This window comes from Ammospiza nelsoni, chromosome 14 (assembly GCF_027579445.1).
Source record: "Ammospiza nelsoni isolate bAmmNel1 chromosome 14, bAmmNel1.pri, whole genome shotgun sequence".
NCBI classification, from domain to species: domain Eukaryota; kingdom Metazoa; phylum Chordata; class Aves; order Passeriformes; family Passerellidae; genus Ammospiza; species Ammospiza nelsoni.
Window position 1 is genome coordinate 6,325,508 of NC_080646.1, and position 20,322 is coordinate 6,345,829.

The 20,322-nt window shown below is 46.1% G+C and overlaps 1 protein-coding gene across 1 annotated transcript in view; it reads right to left on the minus strand.

The window, feature by feature from the left end:
- The window catches only part of SLCO3A1 (solute carrier organic anion transporter family member 3A1), a 133,213-nt gene extending 113,104 nt beyond the window's left edge, over positions 1-20,109 (minus strand). Inside the window, exon 1 of the mRNA XM_059482527.1 lies at positions 19,930-20,109. Within this exon, the coding sequence (XP_059338510.1) occupies positions 19,930-20,103 (174 nt within the window). The 5' untranslated portion in view covers positions 20,104-20,109. The remainder of the gene's footprint in view (positions 1-19,929) is intronic.
- Positions 20,110-20,322: the final 213 nt, after the last annotated feature.

The following is a 20,322-nucleotide window of genomic DNA, read 5'->3' on the forward strand; positions in this document are numbered from 1 at the left end:
GAAAAAGAGCCTCACCATCCCCTAATACTTTCCTGCTTTACTTTGAGGAAAAGACTGAAACAAAGGCAGGAGGAGGACAACAACACAGGGCAAATTCCAACTCTCTTGATAAAAGCTGGCAGTTCTCCTTATTCCTCTGGCCAGACCACACTGCATTTCCCAGTCTGCTCCTTCTGGCTGCAGCACTGCTACCCAGTGCTAAGTGGGTTATGATGAAAGGGGCTACGGTGAAAGAACAAATCCATCATAGCAGCCTTGAGCATCCAGAGGAAAATAGCATCCAAGTACAAAATGCTGAGACCAGCATCAGCAGAATAGCCTCCAAAACTGACAGTCACAGTGAGAGGGGAAAAAAAATTCCAAAAATAAAAATAGGGCTGGGAAATAAACTGTCAACATGCAGATTCTTAGCCAGAGAACAACAAGAACACAACTGCATTTTATCCAGGATGGTTGCAGCCTGGACAGCACAGCCCAAACTCTTACTGTGACATTGGCTGTGACCTTACAAAGACCAACTACAAAATCAGCAATAGCACAGCACAGATGTTACCTGCATTTATGCAAAATAAACCCCTGCCCATGGCTAAAATCATCTCCCCACCCTCCATGCTCCACTTTTATGGGACTTTCTGTACGTAAGGTTTAGCCTGACTGAACTTGTCGTTTCTGTGTGGGATGTTCCCAGTGCCCTTGTAACTGTGGGATAAACACACTGCATTGCCTGTATTTCTTTTCACAATCCTGTTCCCCAGCAGACCAGCCATCACCACTCACAGACACTAACTCTGTTTATCCAGAGTTACATAAAATGTTGTAAAAGACACCACAGGTCCCTGTAAAATACTGATGTCATGTGGAAAGGCTGTGAGGATTATAAAAAGTCCCTGTGTGCTGATGCCAGGTCAGTCACTCCAGAGCACAGCCCACGTGGATGCTGTTTGAGAGCAGGGATGTGGGCCATGGGATGGGGCAGCCTCACAGCAGCTTCAGATGGACAAACTCCTGCTCAAATACAGCAGGGAAGCACCAGGAGCCCACAGCTGTGAGGCTGCTGCTTCCTGACTCCTGTCAGCTCACACAGCTGCTCAGCCAGGGATGGGAAGAATCGAATAAGAGGGGATTTAGTTAAAAAAAGCTTTTTCCAGGAAGCAAAGACAGCACCCAGCAAAACCCATGCAGACAAGGTGGAGCAGATGACGCAGTCTGAGCCCAAGAAGTCATTGGTGTGAAACCACCCACAGGAACAGAGAGGTCCAGAGCAGGCTCAAGGACAGAGGCAGGGCCAGCGCTCTATCCACCCAGGAAAATGGGAACAGCACTGGAACTGCAGCTTCCCGTGGCAGTGTGCCTGCCTGCCACCCTTATCTCACATCTGTGCACATCTGTGCTCACATCTGTCCCTCAGCAGGTCACTGGGGCTCTGACCAGCCAGTCTTTAACTGCAGCACTGGACTCAGCCTTCTGTTGAGCCAGCTTTGCTGCCTCTTGCATGGCTCCCATTTCACCCACCCCAGACATCTCCCACTCCATTTCTGACAGCAGCTCCACTGAGATGCAGCTCTGAGACAGATCAGCTGTGTGGCTGCTGCTACTCCACAGGTTCCTGCTCCTCCAGACTGGCTCTACACCAGAACAGCAAATGGACCACTGAAAATGACACCAGCTTGGCACCTGCACACCCTGCTCATGCAGAAAGCAGGCTGGGCATCTAGAAAAGACCATGTAACCCAGCCTGGTGGCTTTCTGTGATCACACTGCAACATACGGGAGCTAGAAGCGATTAAAACTTGTAGCATGCTTGCACTGTCTCCCCTTACTGAGCCACAGCAGGCTGCACACACAGGTTTGGATCAGATGACTGACATCAAACAGGCCTGGGCTGAAGGGGCCTCCTAACAGCACTCTAAAACACTCTTCAATGATTGAAAAAGGAAAATGTCTCACGTAACGCACACGGTGATAAATGACCCACATCAAAGGAAAAAAAAAAAGAAATAATCAATCACCACCTTAAAATTATCCAGCCAAAGCAATTTGTATTGCAACTTTTGTAACTAAATCCAGGGAAGCTTATGCCATGCCATTCTGGACTTATTTCAGTAATACATGCTCACATTCATCATCCCTGCCTGTCCCGAATCTACAGAGCTCGGCCTTTCTGAACCAAAGTAAATTTGTTTTCTCTATAGGCTGTTTATTTTATATTAGTGCTCAGCAAAAATACAATCCACAGACCTGCTTCACCCTATTGGACCACTTTATCACTAAGAAATTAACTGAAGGCTGGGAGCACCATTATGGAGGCAGAGCCACAGTATATTGAAAATGAATATCATATTGTTCGTCTCTCCAATGACCAAGTCATTCACCCACAGAGTCTCCAGTTTAAGTTCATTGTATTAATAATACTGGGTTATATATAGAAAACACACTGACTTTATGCCTGAAGGGCTTTTTCAGAAGGCTCCTTTTTAATGTAAAATACATTTTCTCAGTTATGTGGTAAGAGATTGGACTTGAAGAGACATGTCTGCAGTGCTACGGGGTGTAAAATAATTACCTGGCAACTACGTTCCCAAAGGAAAACAAATGGAGTCTCCAATACAGAGCTGGGAAACACAGGGTTCCTTGCAGAGCCAAAGGGACCATGCCAGAAGTGCCACTCCTTCCAGGTGCCTCCACCCACCTCTTCAGGTGTCACCTCATCCTCTCGTCCAGCAGCTGTGCAGGATGGGGCAGACCTGATCCCATCACTAAGAGAGTCTGAACAACTCTCCTTGTGTAGAGCTGGTCCCCAGGGCTTGGTCACCCTCCTTCCACAGCCACCAGGCTCAGGCTTCAAAGGGAATGATGCTGATCCTCTGCTCTGACATCTTCCTGCTCCACAATTCCAGCATTACATAGATCACTTGTGGTTGAGCCAAACTTTAAAAAAGGCAGCCACGTCCTTGGCATTCTGCACACTCCTTCTCCATCGCATGGTGGGAAGAGAGCAACAAGTTTAATAGCCTTTGTCCAAACCCAGGCAACAGCTCTTCTTGCTACTCCTCACCCCACCAAAGTAGTGAGGGCATCAGGACCAGGCTGTTGAAGACCTTTCCTGGTCCAGCAAAATCAGTCAAAACCTAAAATACATTTCCACTGCAGATGCCAACACCTGTGCTGGCTTTGGGCACACGCACATAAAGGAAAGCAAAAAAACGTGCTGATATGGACACACCCAAGCTGGCTCTGCTCAAGGTCTGCAAATCATCTCTGCATAGAAGTCTGCATTCACATGACAGGGATAATAGATGCCACAGCTGAACCCCTGCTGGAAGTAGGGTGTTATTAGCTTGGCTCTTGCTGCATGTGCCTGTGCCGTTTCTAGGCCAGCACTCGACAAACCTGCAAGTTACTGTACTGGTGCCATGGAGTTTGCAGATTGGATCTGTGCCTCACTGGTGTGAAAAATTCATTTTATATTCTAGTGACCAGCTCTGAGGTTACTGACACAGTCCAAATTCATCACACGTCAGGATTTTCAGGGCCTGAGAAGAGAGAGGGTACTGCACCATGCAGCAAGAGAAAAAGCACATCACACTCCTAGCTGAGGCAAGGCACACATTTTTGGCAACCTTCTTCTCTCTGGCATCAAGCAGAAAACTTTCCTGTCATCTCCTGTAGCCCACTGTGCATCTCCTCACCACATTTCAGCAGCCACAGCATCCTCTGCCCCTGGCCCTTGGCCAACACACAGGGCACAAAGCAAGTGTACCTGGGCACCTTCGGCAGGGTTTCACAGCTGTGCCACAAACACAGAGATGCTCCAGGCTGTTGCACATTGAAAACAGAGCAGAGAGTACTCAGCACCCATGGAACATATCCTGTTTTGATCAGAAGCTGATATATCAAAAAACCACAATTTGTTCCAAAATAGAAAAAAGCCACGCGCCTCTCAAAGGTAAACGTGCACTTTCCACTACTCTAGTGAAACTAGGATCCAAACATGCTGTACAAAACCCTCACCCCTAACCCAGGCACCCACTGCAGCAAGCAGCAAGGCAGGCAGGGCTGTCAGTACCTCCCTCATTGGCTTCCTGCAGATCCTGCACGGGACACAATGGGCTGACCCCTTTCCCAGCTCCCCGAGCAAGGGAGGGCTGTGCCCCATTTACAGCAGCGTGAACACAAAGATCACTGGGGTGTTGTTTGCAGCTACCCCCTCACATCCATGGTGGAGAGTCAGCCTGACTCACCAGGAGCTCAGAGCAGAGCCAGGTACAGAGCCAGGCCACACAGAACTGCCTCAGCAGAACTTGAAAGGCTTTTCTGTTGCTCTGACAGAGATGCACACCACAGCCAAAATCTACTTTTTAATCTTTTTAAGCCCCAACCTACAGTGATATTATAATCACAACCATTGACTTAGTGTCCACACAAGTCTGCTGCTCAACACTGACCTCACTGAGTGAAAGCAGGTGGTATTTTAGTCCCTGACAAGGTATCTACATAAAATCACCCAGTGCCAGAATCCATTTTTAGCACAAACTTTCCTTGAGTAGCACACTTACAACAAAGCCAGTAGGTATTTGAATCCTTGCTTATTTTTAAATGTTATGTCATCTTCCCTGGCAGCGAAATAACACATCATAAACATGCAAAGAGGCACAAACCTCAACCCTGTAGCTGCATTTCTGCATGCTTTAAAAACTGTAGCACAGAACAGTGCTGCTGGCACATTTCAGACCTGGAGGATGAAGAATTCCATGTGGAATAAATGCACAGCAGCAGGGGCTGGTGAGCAGGGGCAGCCAATCTCTCTGTCAGAGTAAACAGCCAAGGGAAAGCTGCTGGAACATCTTTTGACACATTCAGAGATGGATTTTTTTTTTCTCCATGGGCAGCAAGTAGGTGTAGAAAGCCAGATGAAGAGGAATTCAAAGTGCAAAATTTAAATGTAGGTTCCTGCAGCACTCCTGGCCACATACAGAACTGGCAGCAAGATTCATACATGGGTCAGGAGCTCTGCAAACTGGGCACCATCATGCTGGGCTCCAGCTGAGAGAGGATGAATTTCATGTCACTGGAAGATTCTTTACAGGAAAAAACCCTTCCTATGTAGCATCCCATAGACTGTGTACTACCACTGGAGAGGCACAATCCCAAGCTGTCACACTGCAACACCCTCCCTTCTCCACCTCCACAACTGAATGCAGGTCTGGAACTCTGCAAACTGGGCACCATCATGCTGGACTCCAGCTGAGAGGAGGAGATGGAATTCATGTTGCTGGAAGATTCCTAACAGGGAAAAAACCCTTCCTATATAGTATCCCATGTACTACCAGTGGAGAGGCACAATCCCAAGCTGTCACACTGCAACGCCCTCCCTTCCCCACCTCCACAACTGAATGCAGGTTTGCTTGTTCATCCCATAAAACACTTCCTAACACAACACTTCCCTGCCTGCAGAGAAGGCTTCCTACTATAACACAGAAACCATAATGCCCAGGGAATCAATCACACATAGGGCTTCATGTTAGCTTAAATTTATGACCAGGAGCTGAACTCAGGGCTAAGGGTGCACCTGAGCTGTGCCACAGTGCAGATGAAGAAGCGAGGCTGTGGAGCTGGCTGCTGGAGCATTCCCAGCTGCCAGGCATGAACCAGGGCAGAAGTGACATGGGCAGGACACTCTGAGGCAGCATTAATAAAAGCTCTGAAGGAAGCTGGATTCAGTTTTCACGGTTGGAAGACAGCAGTGATTATATAAAGGCTGTATACTGGGAGAGGAGCTTTTCTGACAAGTCCTACGACTTTTCTCCTCTTCTGCTCTGGCTCTGCTGATATCTCTCCTGCTCTATTCCTATCCAGCAAAAAGGATGCCTGGCTGCAGCAAATGGGAACTCAGCTTAGGGAGAAGTTTGAGGCTTTTCCCATCAACCAGTGCATCAAATGCTTTAATTTAGTAAGCTCTGGGACAGAGGAAGCCATTTAAAAGGGAAACAACAAAATGGCCACATTGCAACGTGCCATTCCACAGCACTTGTGGACAACCCATAAAAGAAATACTGAATTACACTTGTGCTCGTGGAATTGAGGTCTCTCCAGCACCTAACCAGCAACACCCCAAGCTTGCCCCAGAGCCACATGTGCTGCTCGCTGATCCGCAGCTCACACCCTGCACCCACACAAGCACTGTCCCTGTCATCCTGCTTGTTTGCTAACTAACACCCTCCTCCCAGGCTGCTCACAAGGCACTCATTGCTCCTTTCACCTTGTCTCTGTGCAGTGCCAAGGGTACAAACAGGAGCCATGTGCTGGCTGCTGCCAAGCTCCCCACCAAAGGGTGAGCAAGGAGGGCCATGGAGTAAGCAGGCAAGTCACAGCTTGAAGGTGATCTTAAATCTATCTACAGCAGAATCACCAGAGCCTGAAAAACTTTAATGAGCACACACAAGGAAAACAGAACTTCTCACCTCTTCTATTTATCTATCAGAGTCTGACAAGAGCCAAAGCACAACAGGAGAGGGGTTCCCATAGAGGATCAATGCTCCTAATGATATGGCAAATTCTGGGAGGAATCCATCATCCAGGGACTAGAGAGTGGGAATGGTTTTGGATTCAGCATTCAACACAAAGCCGGGACATCCACTAACTAATGGTTACTGCAGCCAACATGAGTGCTCTCTCTTCTCTGCTTGAACTTTTCCAATCTGGGTTCCCTCAACCTCCACAGCCATTTCAAATCCCATGTTTTCATCTCCTTCCAGTTCTTCACTCATCCTTTGCAGACAGCTTCTACATGAAGTTAATTCTCTTTATACTCAGCTTCTCCCTGGTTCCTGCCTCCCCAAGGTACTAATTACAATGCAGTTTATTAGCCAGGCACATAACACTTAGACTCTAATTTTGCCCTGCCTTAGAGAAAGCTGGACACCACTGAGACAGTGCACTGCAGTCAGTAACAGGGAAGGGTATTTTTCAAAAGCACTTCAGTGGCTTTGGAACAGGAGCCCCATTTTCAAAGAGACACTTGGAGTAAGTCACTTCTGTCAATGACAGTATGGCTCAGAAAACATCCTTGAAAATAATACCCTCAGGCTCTTTTAAAATCCATCACTTACCAAAAGGTGAGTAAAGCAGCCCCAAGCAGTCTTTTCCAGTGAAGCCTCAAAGAGCAAAAGGCTAAACATTTCAGCCCTGACACTTCAGGCAGGTGTGAAGGAAACAGGGATGCCATTCAGCAACAAGGCTGCATCATCACAGGTAGGATAGCACAAAATCACTAGCCCATTAATTAATTTAGTTCAGCCCGTTATGATAACTGCAGGAGACCTTGTTCAAGGCACAAGCACAGGGCACTCTTTCATCCCAGTTACCATCACTGGAGCAGCTCATGCCCATCATCCTACACCACAAGATGACCACAGAACCTGACAATAACACAGCTAGCACATTTGCTGATTGAGAGAGAAAGCCCAAAACCTAGAAATGTCCCAGATAAAGCCAGGAAATAAGCGCAAGCATGCCTGGTCTGCACCTTCACCACAAAATACAAATAGTAGCTGTTCCTCAGCCAACAAGAGCTACCCCATGGCCTAAGCTGTCCTCTCCCAAGTCTGCCACATTTCACATTGTCCAAATGTGAATAAATCCAGATTTCTCTGGGCACAAATATTAGTCTGGACTGATGAAGGGAGTCAGTTTGGACATGACAGGTCAGGACAGCCAATTGCAAAGGAAGAGCTTGGCTTGAAAACATTATCCAGATGTGGCAAGGATGTTCCTCTGTTCCTGCCAAGCTGCCACCATCACCAGAATCTACCTCACCAGTATTGGTTCAGAGGAATCCAGTTGCTGTTCCTCCATCATTTAATCTCCTACTTGCCTGAATAGTGAGGGTGAGAAGGAGGTCAGGGAAATTCACAGTGACAGGACTCCTGGAAACACTCCATGAACCTAATATTCTGTGACACTGTCTGGATACCAAGAGTTCTGAACGCAATGAGGATGCTGAGAATCAAATTGAAAGTGTCTGAATCTATGCACTATGAAGTACAGGAGGAAGATAAAGGAAAAAAGAATCAAATGCCATTTTAGTTTCATTTGCACTTCCAGTGTAGCAAAGTTCTGTGCACCTCTTAAAGATCCCATTCCTGGAAACCTCAGTGTGATGCCTAACAGGAATCCATAAAGACTTGGTCAACAGTAACTTGAGTACAAGTACTGGAGTAACCAATATTGGAGTAACCAGTATTGGAGAAATACACTCCATTCACATCAAAAGGCCTGGTTAAAGCTAGAGCAGAAGACTACACTTTGCCACAAGCTATCTGCAGAACATTTTTGTCCATTTTGGCCAACCACACCCCCAAATTGTAACGCCAACTCAGAGTAAGTCAGTTTGAACACAGAAATACACAAGTATTGAGCTGGAAACACTGTAGGAGAAAAAACTTAGACCATAGAACCTCATACCAAATCCCAGAAAGAACTCTGCATCCAGATTTACCTCCCAGTTTTTACCCTGCTAACCAATTGCTCACTGGATGGCTGCCCACAGATACCAGAGGTGCAATCTATTAATGTGGGAGTATCTGGAAAATTTAGATAACAACAAGGGACCCTGGGCACTGTTCAGGGATAGACTTCAAAAGTTTGCAATCTGAACACACAGAGATCTGATTCTAGAGACTGCATCCAGTATTTCCCAAGAGCCATTATATACAACTACAGTAATTCATTGGGGATCTTACAACTACAGCAATTCATTAGGGATCGATTTAAATAAGAAGGCAAAATAAAAATTCTGGCAAAAAACTTGTCCAGCATAGAACTAAACTGAATAATTCAAATCGATAAATGCCATTAAAATAAAATAAGAGAGGCTACACCATAAGGCTCGAATGCTTCCACAAGAAACAGCAAGAAGATATTTGAAACTTCTGCCTTCTTGCTAAGAAAGAGCAAAAACTGAGATTAAGTGCAACAGAGAAGCCTTGAAGCATCCTAATCCATGGAAAACCCTGAACTTCTGTGCAGTTCTGAGAAAGCTTGTGCAGTTGTGCCAAATGACACAGCAAACCCACAAAACTGTGCCTCTAGCACATGGCTTCCTAGTGTGGCTTAACTTCAGTAGCCATCAAATAACCCCCAAGCTGATTTTGGAATCCACTCATTCACACAGTGATCTGTCAATGCAGAAGAGGCCTCAATTAAGTGAATTAGCTCATGGAAGTGCACGGTTTATCTAGCTCCATGGAACACTTGAATCCTTTCAGCCTTTGCTCTCAAGCTCTCTGAAGCTGGTAGGTTTGAATCCCAAAGACTGTGGGAAAGCTTTTCAGTAACCCCCAGCAGCTCCCTTGAGTTACAATTTTTAATAGTATTAAATATTGTCGCAGACATCTTTTATGAAAAATCTGGTTTTTAAGATTTTTCCTCCTGAGAAGCTGAGAGGCCTCAGGAACAAAATGTAAACAATGGTTATCTGCTGCTGTGGAATGCAACAGGTGGATCTGTGATTGGCTCATGTTGGTTGTTTCTAATTAATGGCCAATCACAGCTTAGCTAGCTTGGACAGAGAGTCTGAGACAGAAGCTTTTGTTATCATTCTTTCTTACTCTATTCTTAGCCAGTTTTCTGATGAAATCTTTTCTTCTATTCTTTTAGTACAGTTTTAATGTAATATATATCATAAAATAATAAATCAAGCCTTCGGAAACATGGAGTCAAGATTCTTGTCTCTTCCCTCAACCTGAGACCGCTGTGAACAGCCTCACAAAATATCACAGACTGTAGAAAGAGAACTAACAAAACCCAAAACCCAACCTAGATTGGCACCTTGTGACCCTTGGGCTCAAGGGCCACGGGGCTCAAGCAGCCATGTGGTTTTAATATCACATTTTGATATCAAAAGTAGAAACCTGCGGTCCAAGCACCCTCCTTTGGACCAAAGCTGGAGAACACAAGGCAGTTCCTGCAGGAACACAGCTGGGCTTAGTGGGCATTCCTTGCACTGAGCACCTTGGATGAGACCATCTATGTGCAGGATGGATCACCCAAACAGCCATCCCTGCCCTTCACAAACAAGCACCCCAGGACAAGGCATCCCTTCAGCTGGAGCTCCTGTCCCCCAGCCAGCAGCTGCACTGCCTTCAGACACAGGGACCTGCATTACAACTAGCTATAGGCAGCAGCAAACACAGTGTGCATCTCATGCAGAGCCTGAAAGGCCCATTGTAATTAACCACTCTCGGCCCTGTACGCTGGACAGGACAAAAACAAAACCCACAGTTTTCCTTTGCTGGTAAGCCCTAAAAACACTGCCCACTATTTCTCATAAAGGGCCTGTATGCCCAGCACTGTCCCTGTCACAAGCCAGAGCATTTGGCATAGGCTATGGGAGGGGTAACTCCCACAAAAATGACATTTTACAGACAATGCCTGCAGGACAGAAAGAACACCACCATGCTTTAGTCACACAGACATGCTTCTCCTTGGGCTGAACCTTGCTGCCCAGTGGGACACCACAAAAACCAGTGACTGATCACCAAGTGCAGACAGGACCCAAGCATAAGGGAAACCATTTACCCAGTGGAAACCAACATTTCTGCAAAGAGCATTTCAGTGCCCAAACATGATTAATGGTTTACTGGATGGTGATGCTCTCCCAGCAGAGCACAGTGAGCATCTGACAGAGACTCTCAGAGAGCCTAGGGGGGCAAAAAAAGGTTGGGTTGGGGGGAATATGGTGGGTTTTTTTTTCATTTTTGGCTTTGTTTAAAACATAAAAATCTATTTTAATGGGCAATGAAAGTTAATTTTCCCAGGTCAAGTCTGTTTTATCTCTGACAGTAATTGCTTTATCTCAACCCACAAGCTTTTTCACCTCATTTTCTGCCCCCACTGTGTTGATGAGGGAGTGAGAGAGAAGCTGGGTGGTGATCTGGCTGCAGACCAAGGTTAACACACCATAACATCTCACCAAGCAAGGTGGACACCCTTTAACAAGAAAAGAGTAAAAGCTTGAAGAATAACTTGGAGAAAATGGCTTTCCTAAATCACAACAATTACAGCTCCTCCTGCAGCTCAGTGAGATGATGAGAAGCAAGCTGTAGGGTTGAAAAACTGCAAGTCTTAAGCTTCTCCTCTTTAAAAATCAAACCTTAGTTGTATACTGTTATTTTTCTGTTTCCAAATTACTGGGTAACAAAGGATCCATGCCTAACATGGCAACTCAATGCATTATCATGTAACACTCAGACCATGTCAGGATGAGAAGTGAGCATGTTTCCAGCAGATGAAACTCATTACCAGGGCACAGAAAGCACCAGGACACCACTGGGGGCATTGCCCTTTCATGTTTTTCAAAATTATTTCCTTTCAGTCAGTGTTTTAGCTTGTCTCTTGGAAAGTTTTAGATGCTTGCCCTCTTCTCTCTTGGCATTTCTCAGTGCAGACAGGCACATCTGGCGTTTTTCAGAGATACAGGGACCTGCCCTGCTACTGTCCCAAGCAATGCACATGCCAGTCCTCCTGCATCTTCCTTCAGAGATTCCTTTCAAGTTAAAGTGTGAGGTTTAGTCCATTCCAGCACCAAAACATTCCCAAGCAAATGTGCCAAACCATGTTTGCATGAAGCTGAGAAGTAGAAAGAGGTAGCAACTATTTCATATCCTCCTTTTCAGAAATAAAAGAACAAGAACTCCAGACAATCTTTCTGCAGCCCTTCCTGGTAAAGTTCCACCAGAGAAAACAAATACCATTCATTGTTTAACAGGACAGCCTGCAAAACTATTAAAGTTATGATGTTTTCTCACTCCCTGTTATTCCTTTGGAGGATTAAAGGGATGAAATAAATCTGAAACTACAGAACACTCAGAACTCTGTCCTGCCATGGCAAACACTATTTATCTATCACAAACACTGCAATCCTCTGGCTCTGCTCTATTTGAACATAGGTGCTCCATCTAACACATATTCCAAGAAGACTTCAGGAAAAATACTTCCTTTTCACCTTAAACATAAATTCATAGAGTAATTCCTCTGTTTTAGGAATGCAGAGGGCACCACTACCTGTCACCCTCCAGTGCAAAGCAATTCCACATTGTTTCATGCAGTTCTCCAGGCATTAAAATGTTAGGTATCATCCTAAACAACACATATTTCAAGGCTGTTTCTTCTATATTGACCCAAACTCAACGCTGATTTCAATTCAGCCAGAATTCTTTCAGTGGGAGACAAAAAAAAAAGTATGCCACAAATATACCACTGTTCATCTCTGAAAATGAAAAGTGAAACATTTTTGAAAGGTTTCTGTATTCTTCCACACCCACACCACACATCTCAGCAGCCGAACTTTCTTTCAGTTTCCTTATAACAGAGTTTGTAGTTGCCTTAAAAAAAAAAAAAACAAAAAAACAAGTAACTAAAGACAATGTTGGATTTGGATGCAAACATCAAAGCACCAAAAAACAAACCTGCTATAGTTGCTACAGAAAGTGGGTGAGTCATGAAGACCTCAATACAACTGAATTATCCAGGTTCTGTCAAAAACTTCACTGTCATTTGATGGATCACCACAAAACTAAATTTTAAGTCTTTTTCCACTTCCAGTAAACTAAGGAATTATGAATTATACCAGACAACAGCATGGTAAGTGTTTCAAAAGGATACTTTAATATTAAAAATATGCCAATTCCAGTAATCCTTGCCCAGGAAACAGATGCAGCATGAAATAACAACTCCTGTGCCCCCACACCAGCTCTCATAGCCACTTATCTAAGAGCCACTGTGCCTGCAAACATGCAGAAACCATCCAAGTGATAGCTGCAGACACCAAGATGGTGTTAAAAAAATACAGAGAAATCATCTGGCTGCTTGGTGAGGTTTGGAAAGGCTACCATGAAGGGAGAGGCAACAGAGGGGAAAAACAGAAACCAAAGCACATTCCTTTTCTTCTTGAAAATAACAATGATGATAAACATTCCAGCAAACCAGAAATAAATATTTTGCTTTCACACTCCAGTCATCTAAAATAACTGACTGGGTTCAGGCACTGCTGCAACAGAAGCTCAGTAAAGGATTTTCAACTTCAATACAGTGGGCACTGTGCAATAGCAGGAGGGCTGCCTGCCTCACTTCAGCAAGGAATACTCAGGTGGCAAAATGCTGAAGCACATCAAATTAAAAATAAGACTGGGGAAAAGAAGTTGCTAACTGGAGAACTTAGAAAATCTGATTTTAGTTCTGAGGAGTCTCCTAGTTTGCTAAGGGAGGAGAGGCAGATCCAGACCTGTGCTCTAAGTTTTCACCTCTGTATGATTAGGACTGCTTACCCTGCTAAACATCTGGGAAAAAGAACATTCCTTCTCCCCCTCCTCTCAAACAGAAACAGCTTGGATGCAGGATCACCTCTCTGAACACCACAGAATGCTTCCCATAACAGGGCAGAGCCCTCCCAGCATGGATGGGAGGAATGACAGACACTCCAGGAGCTTCCCCAACAGCGTGCCATCATTCCTGATCCTACTGACAGCACACAGAGCAGGGCAGTGTGAAATCTGCTCCTGGAGCAGGCACCACTGTTTGCGTTGCACTGCCTATCTACAAAGAGACAGAGCTTCTAGTGCCTGTTCCAAGGTGACCTGGAGACAGGACTCTTGGGGTTCCAGTCCTGGTTTTGCTGCAGAGCTATAATGAAGCCTTGTAAATCAAAATCAGTGGCCCATTTTCCTGCGCAATAGGAAAAATTAAGTCTTCCAAACTTCACTGGAGCACTTAAAGGAGTTACTACACAAAGTACTATCACGTTTATTTAAACTCTTTTGGATGATGCTTAAAATACAACACTTGTGGTTTCATCTGGTGCTGATCAGGAGACAAAGCCACACTAATTCATCCAAGGTGCAACCTCACCCACTAAACAGCTTGCCATTGTTTGATCTTCCTGTGAAGGAACAGCAGGAGACCAAGCAGTCTACAAGGATTATAATACACAGAGGACAAATTCTTTTTGATGAATTGCAGAATAACCCTTCTGAAGCAATAAATGTGCGCTGCTGTAGCAGGACAGAAGTTGGATTTTGGTCCTTTACAATATCCTGAAAGTAAAGGACACGAAAACCCATAAACCCATGCAAACCTGACAGACATCCCTTTTTGGGTAGCAGGGAGTATCTGCTCTGCCTTGCAGAGAAGGGGAGGGATCACAGTTCCACTGAGCCCTGTCTGGGACAGGGCTACAGGACCACTAAAAGAGTCACACTGCATGAAATTCCCAAGCACGAATGGCACAGCCCTTCAGACCAGGGCATTCTCTGCTCTGATTCAAGACCCCTTTAAACCTCAGCTGCAGGAACACTGCAGAGTGTGTAAACCACACAGAGCCTGTCACACAGGCACCCTGCAAGAGCTAGAGGGGTTCTGGAAGTGAAGGCTGGCCAGAAGAAATGGGACATTGGTTTTACAGTGGACCGCAGCATTTCTAACTGTTCCTTCTTTCAGAGCCTACAAACATCACTTGGCCCTTACAGAGAAATTGAAGAACTCCCAAACTTTCTGCTAAAAAAATCTAAAACCACTAAAATCAATGATTTTATATTCAGCCATCAAGTGCATTTTGCCTTTAAATGGATTTAACCAAGAAGACATCCGGTTGTAAGTTGCACATAATACATAGTATCAGAGATAAGCATGTTACCACTACACCTTTTCACCTATGGGTAGCAGATAAAAAACCCCTTTCTCCTAATCAGCACATACATGCCAGTTACAAGTTTTGATAATCAAAACTTCACACTAGGATTGGAATTTGTTTTTATAACTTCAATAAAGTTTTTATGTTAATGTGTCCATGCCACACTCCAACTCACACCCCACATGAGCCTGAAAGCATCAGGACCCAGAGCTGGATCTGGTTTCTGCTCCATCCTGCAGTAAGAGACCCAAAAAAAAAAAAAAAAAACCAGAAGGCTACTTTGAGAAGAAATATGAATGTAGTCAAAAGAGCTAGTTTAGAATAACTTTCTGTGCAACTCAGCTGCAGAACAGACAATATTCTCTAATGGGAAAGGCACACTAGAAACAACTTTCCAGAAATAACACTGCCAGCAAAGATATATTAAGGGAAAATGAACGGTAAGCAATAACCAGCCAATGCTTGGCAATACTCATCCCCACTAAAACGTTTATTTTTCACTCCATGGGTTTCTTCCCCTTTAACTACCCCAGTGACAAATAAATTATGAACATTACAGCTAATTTATTACTCAGCACAGCTGAGAATGGAGAGGAAAAAAAGGCAGCAATATTTTCAAGCTGATTCTTATTCTAGAGAAACAAATACTTTATTAAAAACAATACTAAATTAAAAAGGAAAAACTACTTTTGTATTTAAGTCTGCCCATGCCTAGGCCATTCAGGCTCTGCTGCTGCCAACCAATCAAACGCTTTATCAACAGCTTCAGAAACAGAATCAAGCTCTTAATTTCTGCCTCAGTTTCCCCACCTGTGACACTTGTCCCACCCCATCCATTCACACTGCAAATACACAGAGGCAAGTTCTATTGTGCAGCACCAAGGACAACAGAAAGCTCTGAAGCACTGCAGCACTCCCCAAACTGACTTTAATGACACCCTCCATGCAGATCTTGCCAGATTCCAAGGAGGGTTTGATCAGGTCTGTACCACAGAATACAATATTGTGCTTGTTATATTTAATATGAGAGAGCAAAACAACTTAAAAAATCCAAGAGCCAAATTCTGCTGTTAACCCCTCAGATCCCAGCTGTCCATCACACAGGGCCCCTACTTCTGTTTGTTCCACTAGGAACCCTTTGGTCATTAAATTCTGTATTTATCTTTGATACTTATCTTTTTCCTGAAGATGGAATTTCAGGATTTTCATTGATATCTCAAACCCCAGCAGCAATAAACCCACACAGAAGGAGCCTGTCTGAGACCACATACGCACACACACCTGGAGTCACACAGCACTAATTTTACTGCAGACACTTAGTTAAGAGGGTTTTTTCAGGCTGCAGTCAAACACTGCTGCATGGGCAAAGCTCTCTCTAGGAAGTTAAGCACGGCTCAAAAGTTTTCATTCAGCAAAACAAGAAACAATTTGGCATTCATTCCCACGCAAACACCAATGCACCCTCCTTGGGAGGGACCAATTATTTTCCTTTCCATCCCATGCTCAGGCCAGTCATCCTCTATCACTTGATAAAACACATGAATAGCTGCATTCAGAGCTGTAGCAAACAGAGACAGCTCAGTAAAGCTCTGTAAAAACAGCTCCCCAGAGCACACCACAGAGCTGGTTCCCAACGTGCTTCCCATATGCATTGCCCTTCATCTAAAGGAGCCCATGACTTTGGCAGATGTTGGATGCTTGCAACTAGGTCAGTTTGAACCAGAGTGAGCTGAGGCTAAAGGCCAGGGAGAGAAATTAAACTGCACTCCTGCTCCACAAACTGTGGCTGTCAAAGAGAGAGCTCCTTGCCTTCTGCTCAAGCAATGATTTCACCACCGGCTAGGCACAAGATCTGACTGGCAGCGTGATGAAATGCCTCAGAGATGAACCGTCAGGAGCGCTTGGAACGTTACTACCGGCAAAAATATTCCAAAATACAGAGCATGTAGGAATTCATGGGGAGGGAGGGAGGCAGACAGGCAGCAAAGTGTTGCCAAGGTATGTGAATCAGCCTTATCGAAACCCTCATCGCTGCGCGGCTGGCATGACTGATCACACTGCTGCATCCACCCGAGAGGCACAGGGCTCCAGCCCTCCCCTCCTCATGCCATCTGCACCAGCCACCCTCAGCGCTTTAATCCACTGCCCAACGCTGCAGGAGAGCAACTGCAGGTGGGAATCGGCTGGGCTGCTAAAAAGTTGCTGCAAAAATCCTGAGTAACTTCTGCAGCAGGGACGCCTGCAGACTACAAGCAGCATTTTCCCCACTGCCACTGCAGTTGCTGGGAAATTCAAGTTTCCAAAAGCACGCAGGAGTAATTAGATGAAGCCAAATAAATGTGTACACAAAACCTTACACGAATATGCAAATAATAGGGTGTATTCAGCAGCCCCAGAAATTAAAGCAGCAGCGCAGGCTTGTATTTGCATAAACTATGCAGGATATGGCACCGAGTAATTTTGGAACATGTGCATTTTGCAAACAGCAAGCATAATAATAGACAAATATTTTGGAACGTGACATTGATCAAATACTCCCTAAAACTTCACAAGAAGAACCTCAGAGACACTGCACTATTTAAACACAGACATCTACTGCTGGCATCCTGGGGTATTTTCACTGCTGAGTTCTGTGGGAAAAGAATTAGACTTTATATAGATTTTTATCAGCATTTATTATTTATAAAGCCCTGTTGGCAAGCAGAATGTTTTATGAACAAATAAAAGTGAATGATCCTTGCTTAAAAACCACATAATGAATGAATGTATACTTTGTATATATATGCAAGTGGTTGCTGCTAGTCTATTGCACTGTGAACATGGAAAAGGGGAGGTTTTTTACAACTCTAAAAAGAAGTAACAATAGCCACTACTAAATGTACTGACATGAAAGCCAAGCCCAATCCAAACTGAGCTCTTCAATCACTCCTGAAAAGCCAAGCCCTTGGCTTGTTTCCTTAACAAGCTGAGTTTCTCCCCTCATGGTCTCCCTCAGACAGAATCTGAGGAAACCAACTTGTCACCGTATAAGGCAAAAAAAAGGTTTCTCTTCCTGAGTTACAAATAACTAGGGAAAGTCACACATGCGGCCAAAGAAAGCAGAACTACAATACAGAACTCCCTCGCTGCTGACAGGCTAAAATTAGTAGTTTATTCAACTGCCCAGAACTACACACTGTGCCTGTCCTGTGCAGCATCTCCCTCTTTGCCTGCCCTGCTGTTTGCTCTCCACTTTGTCTCTCTCGCCTGCTAATTTGTCCCTCGGGGAGCAGCCCAGGAGCCACCACCGAGCCCTGCTGGTCCCAGGAGCCCAAGCAAATGAAAATCCACTTACAGCTACACCTGGGCAACTCCACAGTGCCTCCCCTGATTCCACCCCACGGCAGCACCTGAGAACAGCACCTGGCCCCACGGGACACTCGGTCTGCAAAAACCATTAAGTGCTCTGTGCTTTCCAGCAAGCATCAAAGATGCTGCTGCTGCTCTCGCTCCCCTGCAGCACCTGTAAGCACAGTGCTGGGCAGATTGGCTTCAAACACAGATTCACCCTCCAATGACAATTCCACATTTGCATCTGCTCATTGTATGAAGAGCATCGTGGTATTTGCAATGACGGCAGAAAAATTATACAGGGAACAGAGGAACACTTGCCCAGTGCAGCTGGGCCACTGCTTATGCATGCTAGGGATTGTTTTGAGTTTAGTTTGCTTTTATTTTCCTTTCCCCCCACTGCCCAGTTCCCTGTTACTGCCTGTGGATCCTGCTGGCCATGGAGCTCAGGACACAGACCTGGAGAAAACAGAGAGCAGGTAGAGAGCTGCTGAATTTATCTCATCAGGGAGGAGGGAGGGCTCTGGGAATCGCAGAGCTCTGCGAGGCTGATGCGAGGCTGGGCTGTGTGAAACACAAAGCACACCCCAGGAGTTGGGGAAAACAGGAAAAGAAACGCGAAACTGGCGAGGAGTGAGCAATGCAAAGGAGTTTGAGGGAAATGCCACACTAGGGACTGATGCTGCCGATCCTACGCTCCAACACCCCAGCCAAGCGTGCTGATATACATCCCTCCAGCAGATCCATGCATTCCTGGCACACCGGTGCCCACCGGGTGACATCACCCGTGGGCTCTTCCCTGGCTATTACTTTGAGGAAGGATTATCCTACACTCATTCACACTAACAGCTCATTTTGCAAGCAGCTCATCGGAAACAATATATTTACTTGCTAAGGTGTTACTCACATAAAGCAGGCGTGTTCCTGTCAGGCTCCTACAAATTAAGTTATATCCATATATACTCACCTAGGGTATAGAGCTGCTGAATTTATCTCATCAGATGTGGTGCAGTTTCCTTTGGAATTACAACTATGTTTCAAACTAAACTTCTGTTTTATTATATGGAGATGAATTCTAATTTCCATTTCATATTAAGAGGGAATATTAACCATGGTTAGTTTAGTCACATACCTTGAAAACTTATAGATCACGTTCAGTACAAATTTGCATAAGTAGTTTTGAGCATGTGAAAGAAGCAATGCTAAATGCTGAATACAAGTACCAAATGCAGAGTTCTTACATTTACTGTAGAATATATTATGTGTATGGCCTCAAAAAGCCTCAGAGATTACGAATACATTTCTTTTCCATGGAAACTATAATTCTCAAATCCAGCAAGCTATTTTAAGAAATTTAAATCAACTATACACTTACATCTGCTGGAAGCAGAACATTTCCACAGGCTGTACACTTCAAGGCACAAGCACAGCCGTATGGACATCTTCCCAACTCTTCTACTACACTTCTGCCTCTGACACCACATCTCACTATGCAGATTTAGTGCTAAAGTCTTATTTGGATTGTTCTGCGCCCAACACCGAGACTTTCGGGGCTGCTGCGCTTCGCACCGCCGCATCACTTAAGAGGATGAAGGAAAGCGGTAACGCGGGAGGCACGAAATAAATGCCCCGCTGGCTTGTGCCGGTATTTATTCAGCGCGAAGCGGGAAGGCTGGCGCTGGAGCCGGGTGCCCGGACAGCCCGCGCTGGTGCCGGCGCTGCTCGGGCACGGCCGCGCTCCGGGCGCTCGGGAGTCCCGCGGAGCGGCCGCACAAGTTGGGCGGCAGCGGATGGGTGACCCCTGGGCGCTGCTGAGTCATTTCAGCCGCCCAGCGCCGGGCTGCCCTGACCCCCCCGGGCTGGGGGCTGCCCGCAGAGCCGCGGAAACTTCCCCCGCGCTCCGCCGCACTCACCAGGTAGGCTCCCACCGTGCCCTGGGCCAGCATCAGGGCGCACTCGGACACCAGGAAGAGCTGGATGCTGGAGAAGCAGGAGACCTTCCTCCGCCGCCTGCGCTGCCGCGGCGCGCCGGCCCCCGGGAGCTCGCTGCCGCCGCCGCCGCCCGCCGAGCCCCGCTTCCCCGGCATCCTCCCGGGCACCGCCGCTCCGCCGCCGCGGGATGGCGGGCCCCGCGGCTGCTCCGCGCCTTCCTCCTCCTCCTCCGCCTCCTCCTCCTCCTCGGGGTGCCAATCACAGCGGCAACCCGCGGCTGCCTCTCCGCCCGCGGGCTGCTGCCATGGCCAGCTCGCCGCCGCCTCCGCCGCCGCCTCCTCGCTTCTCCCCTCCCCTCGCCCGGCCGCGCTCCC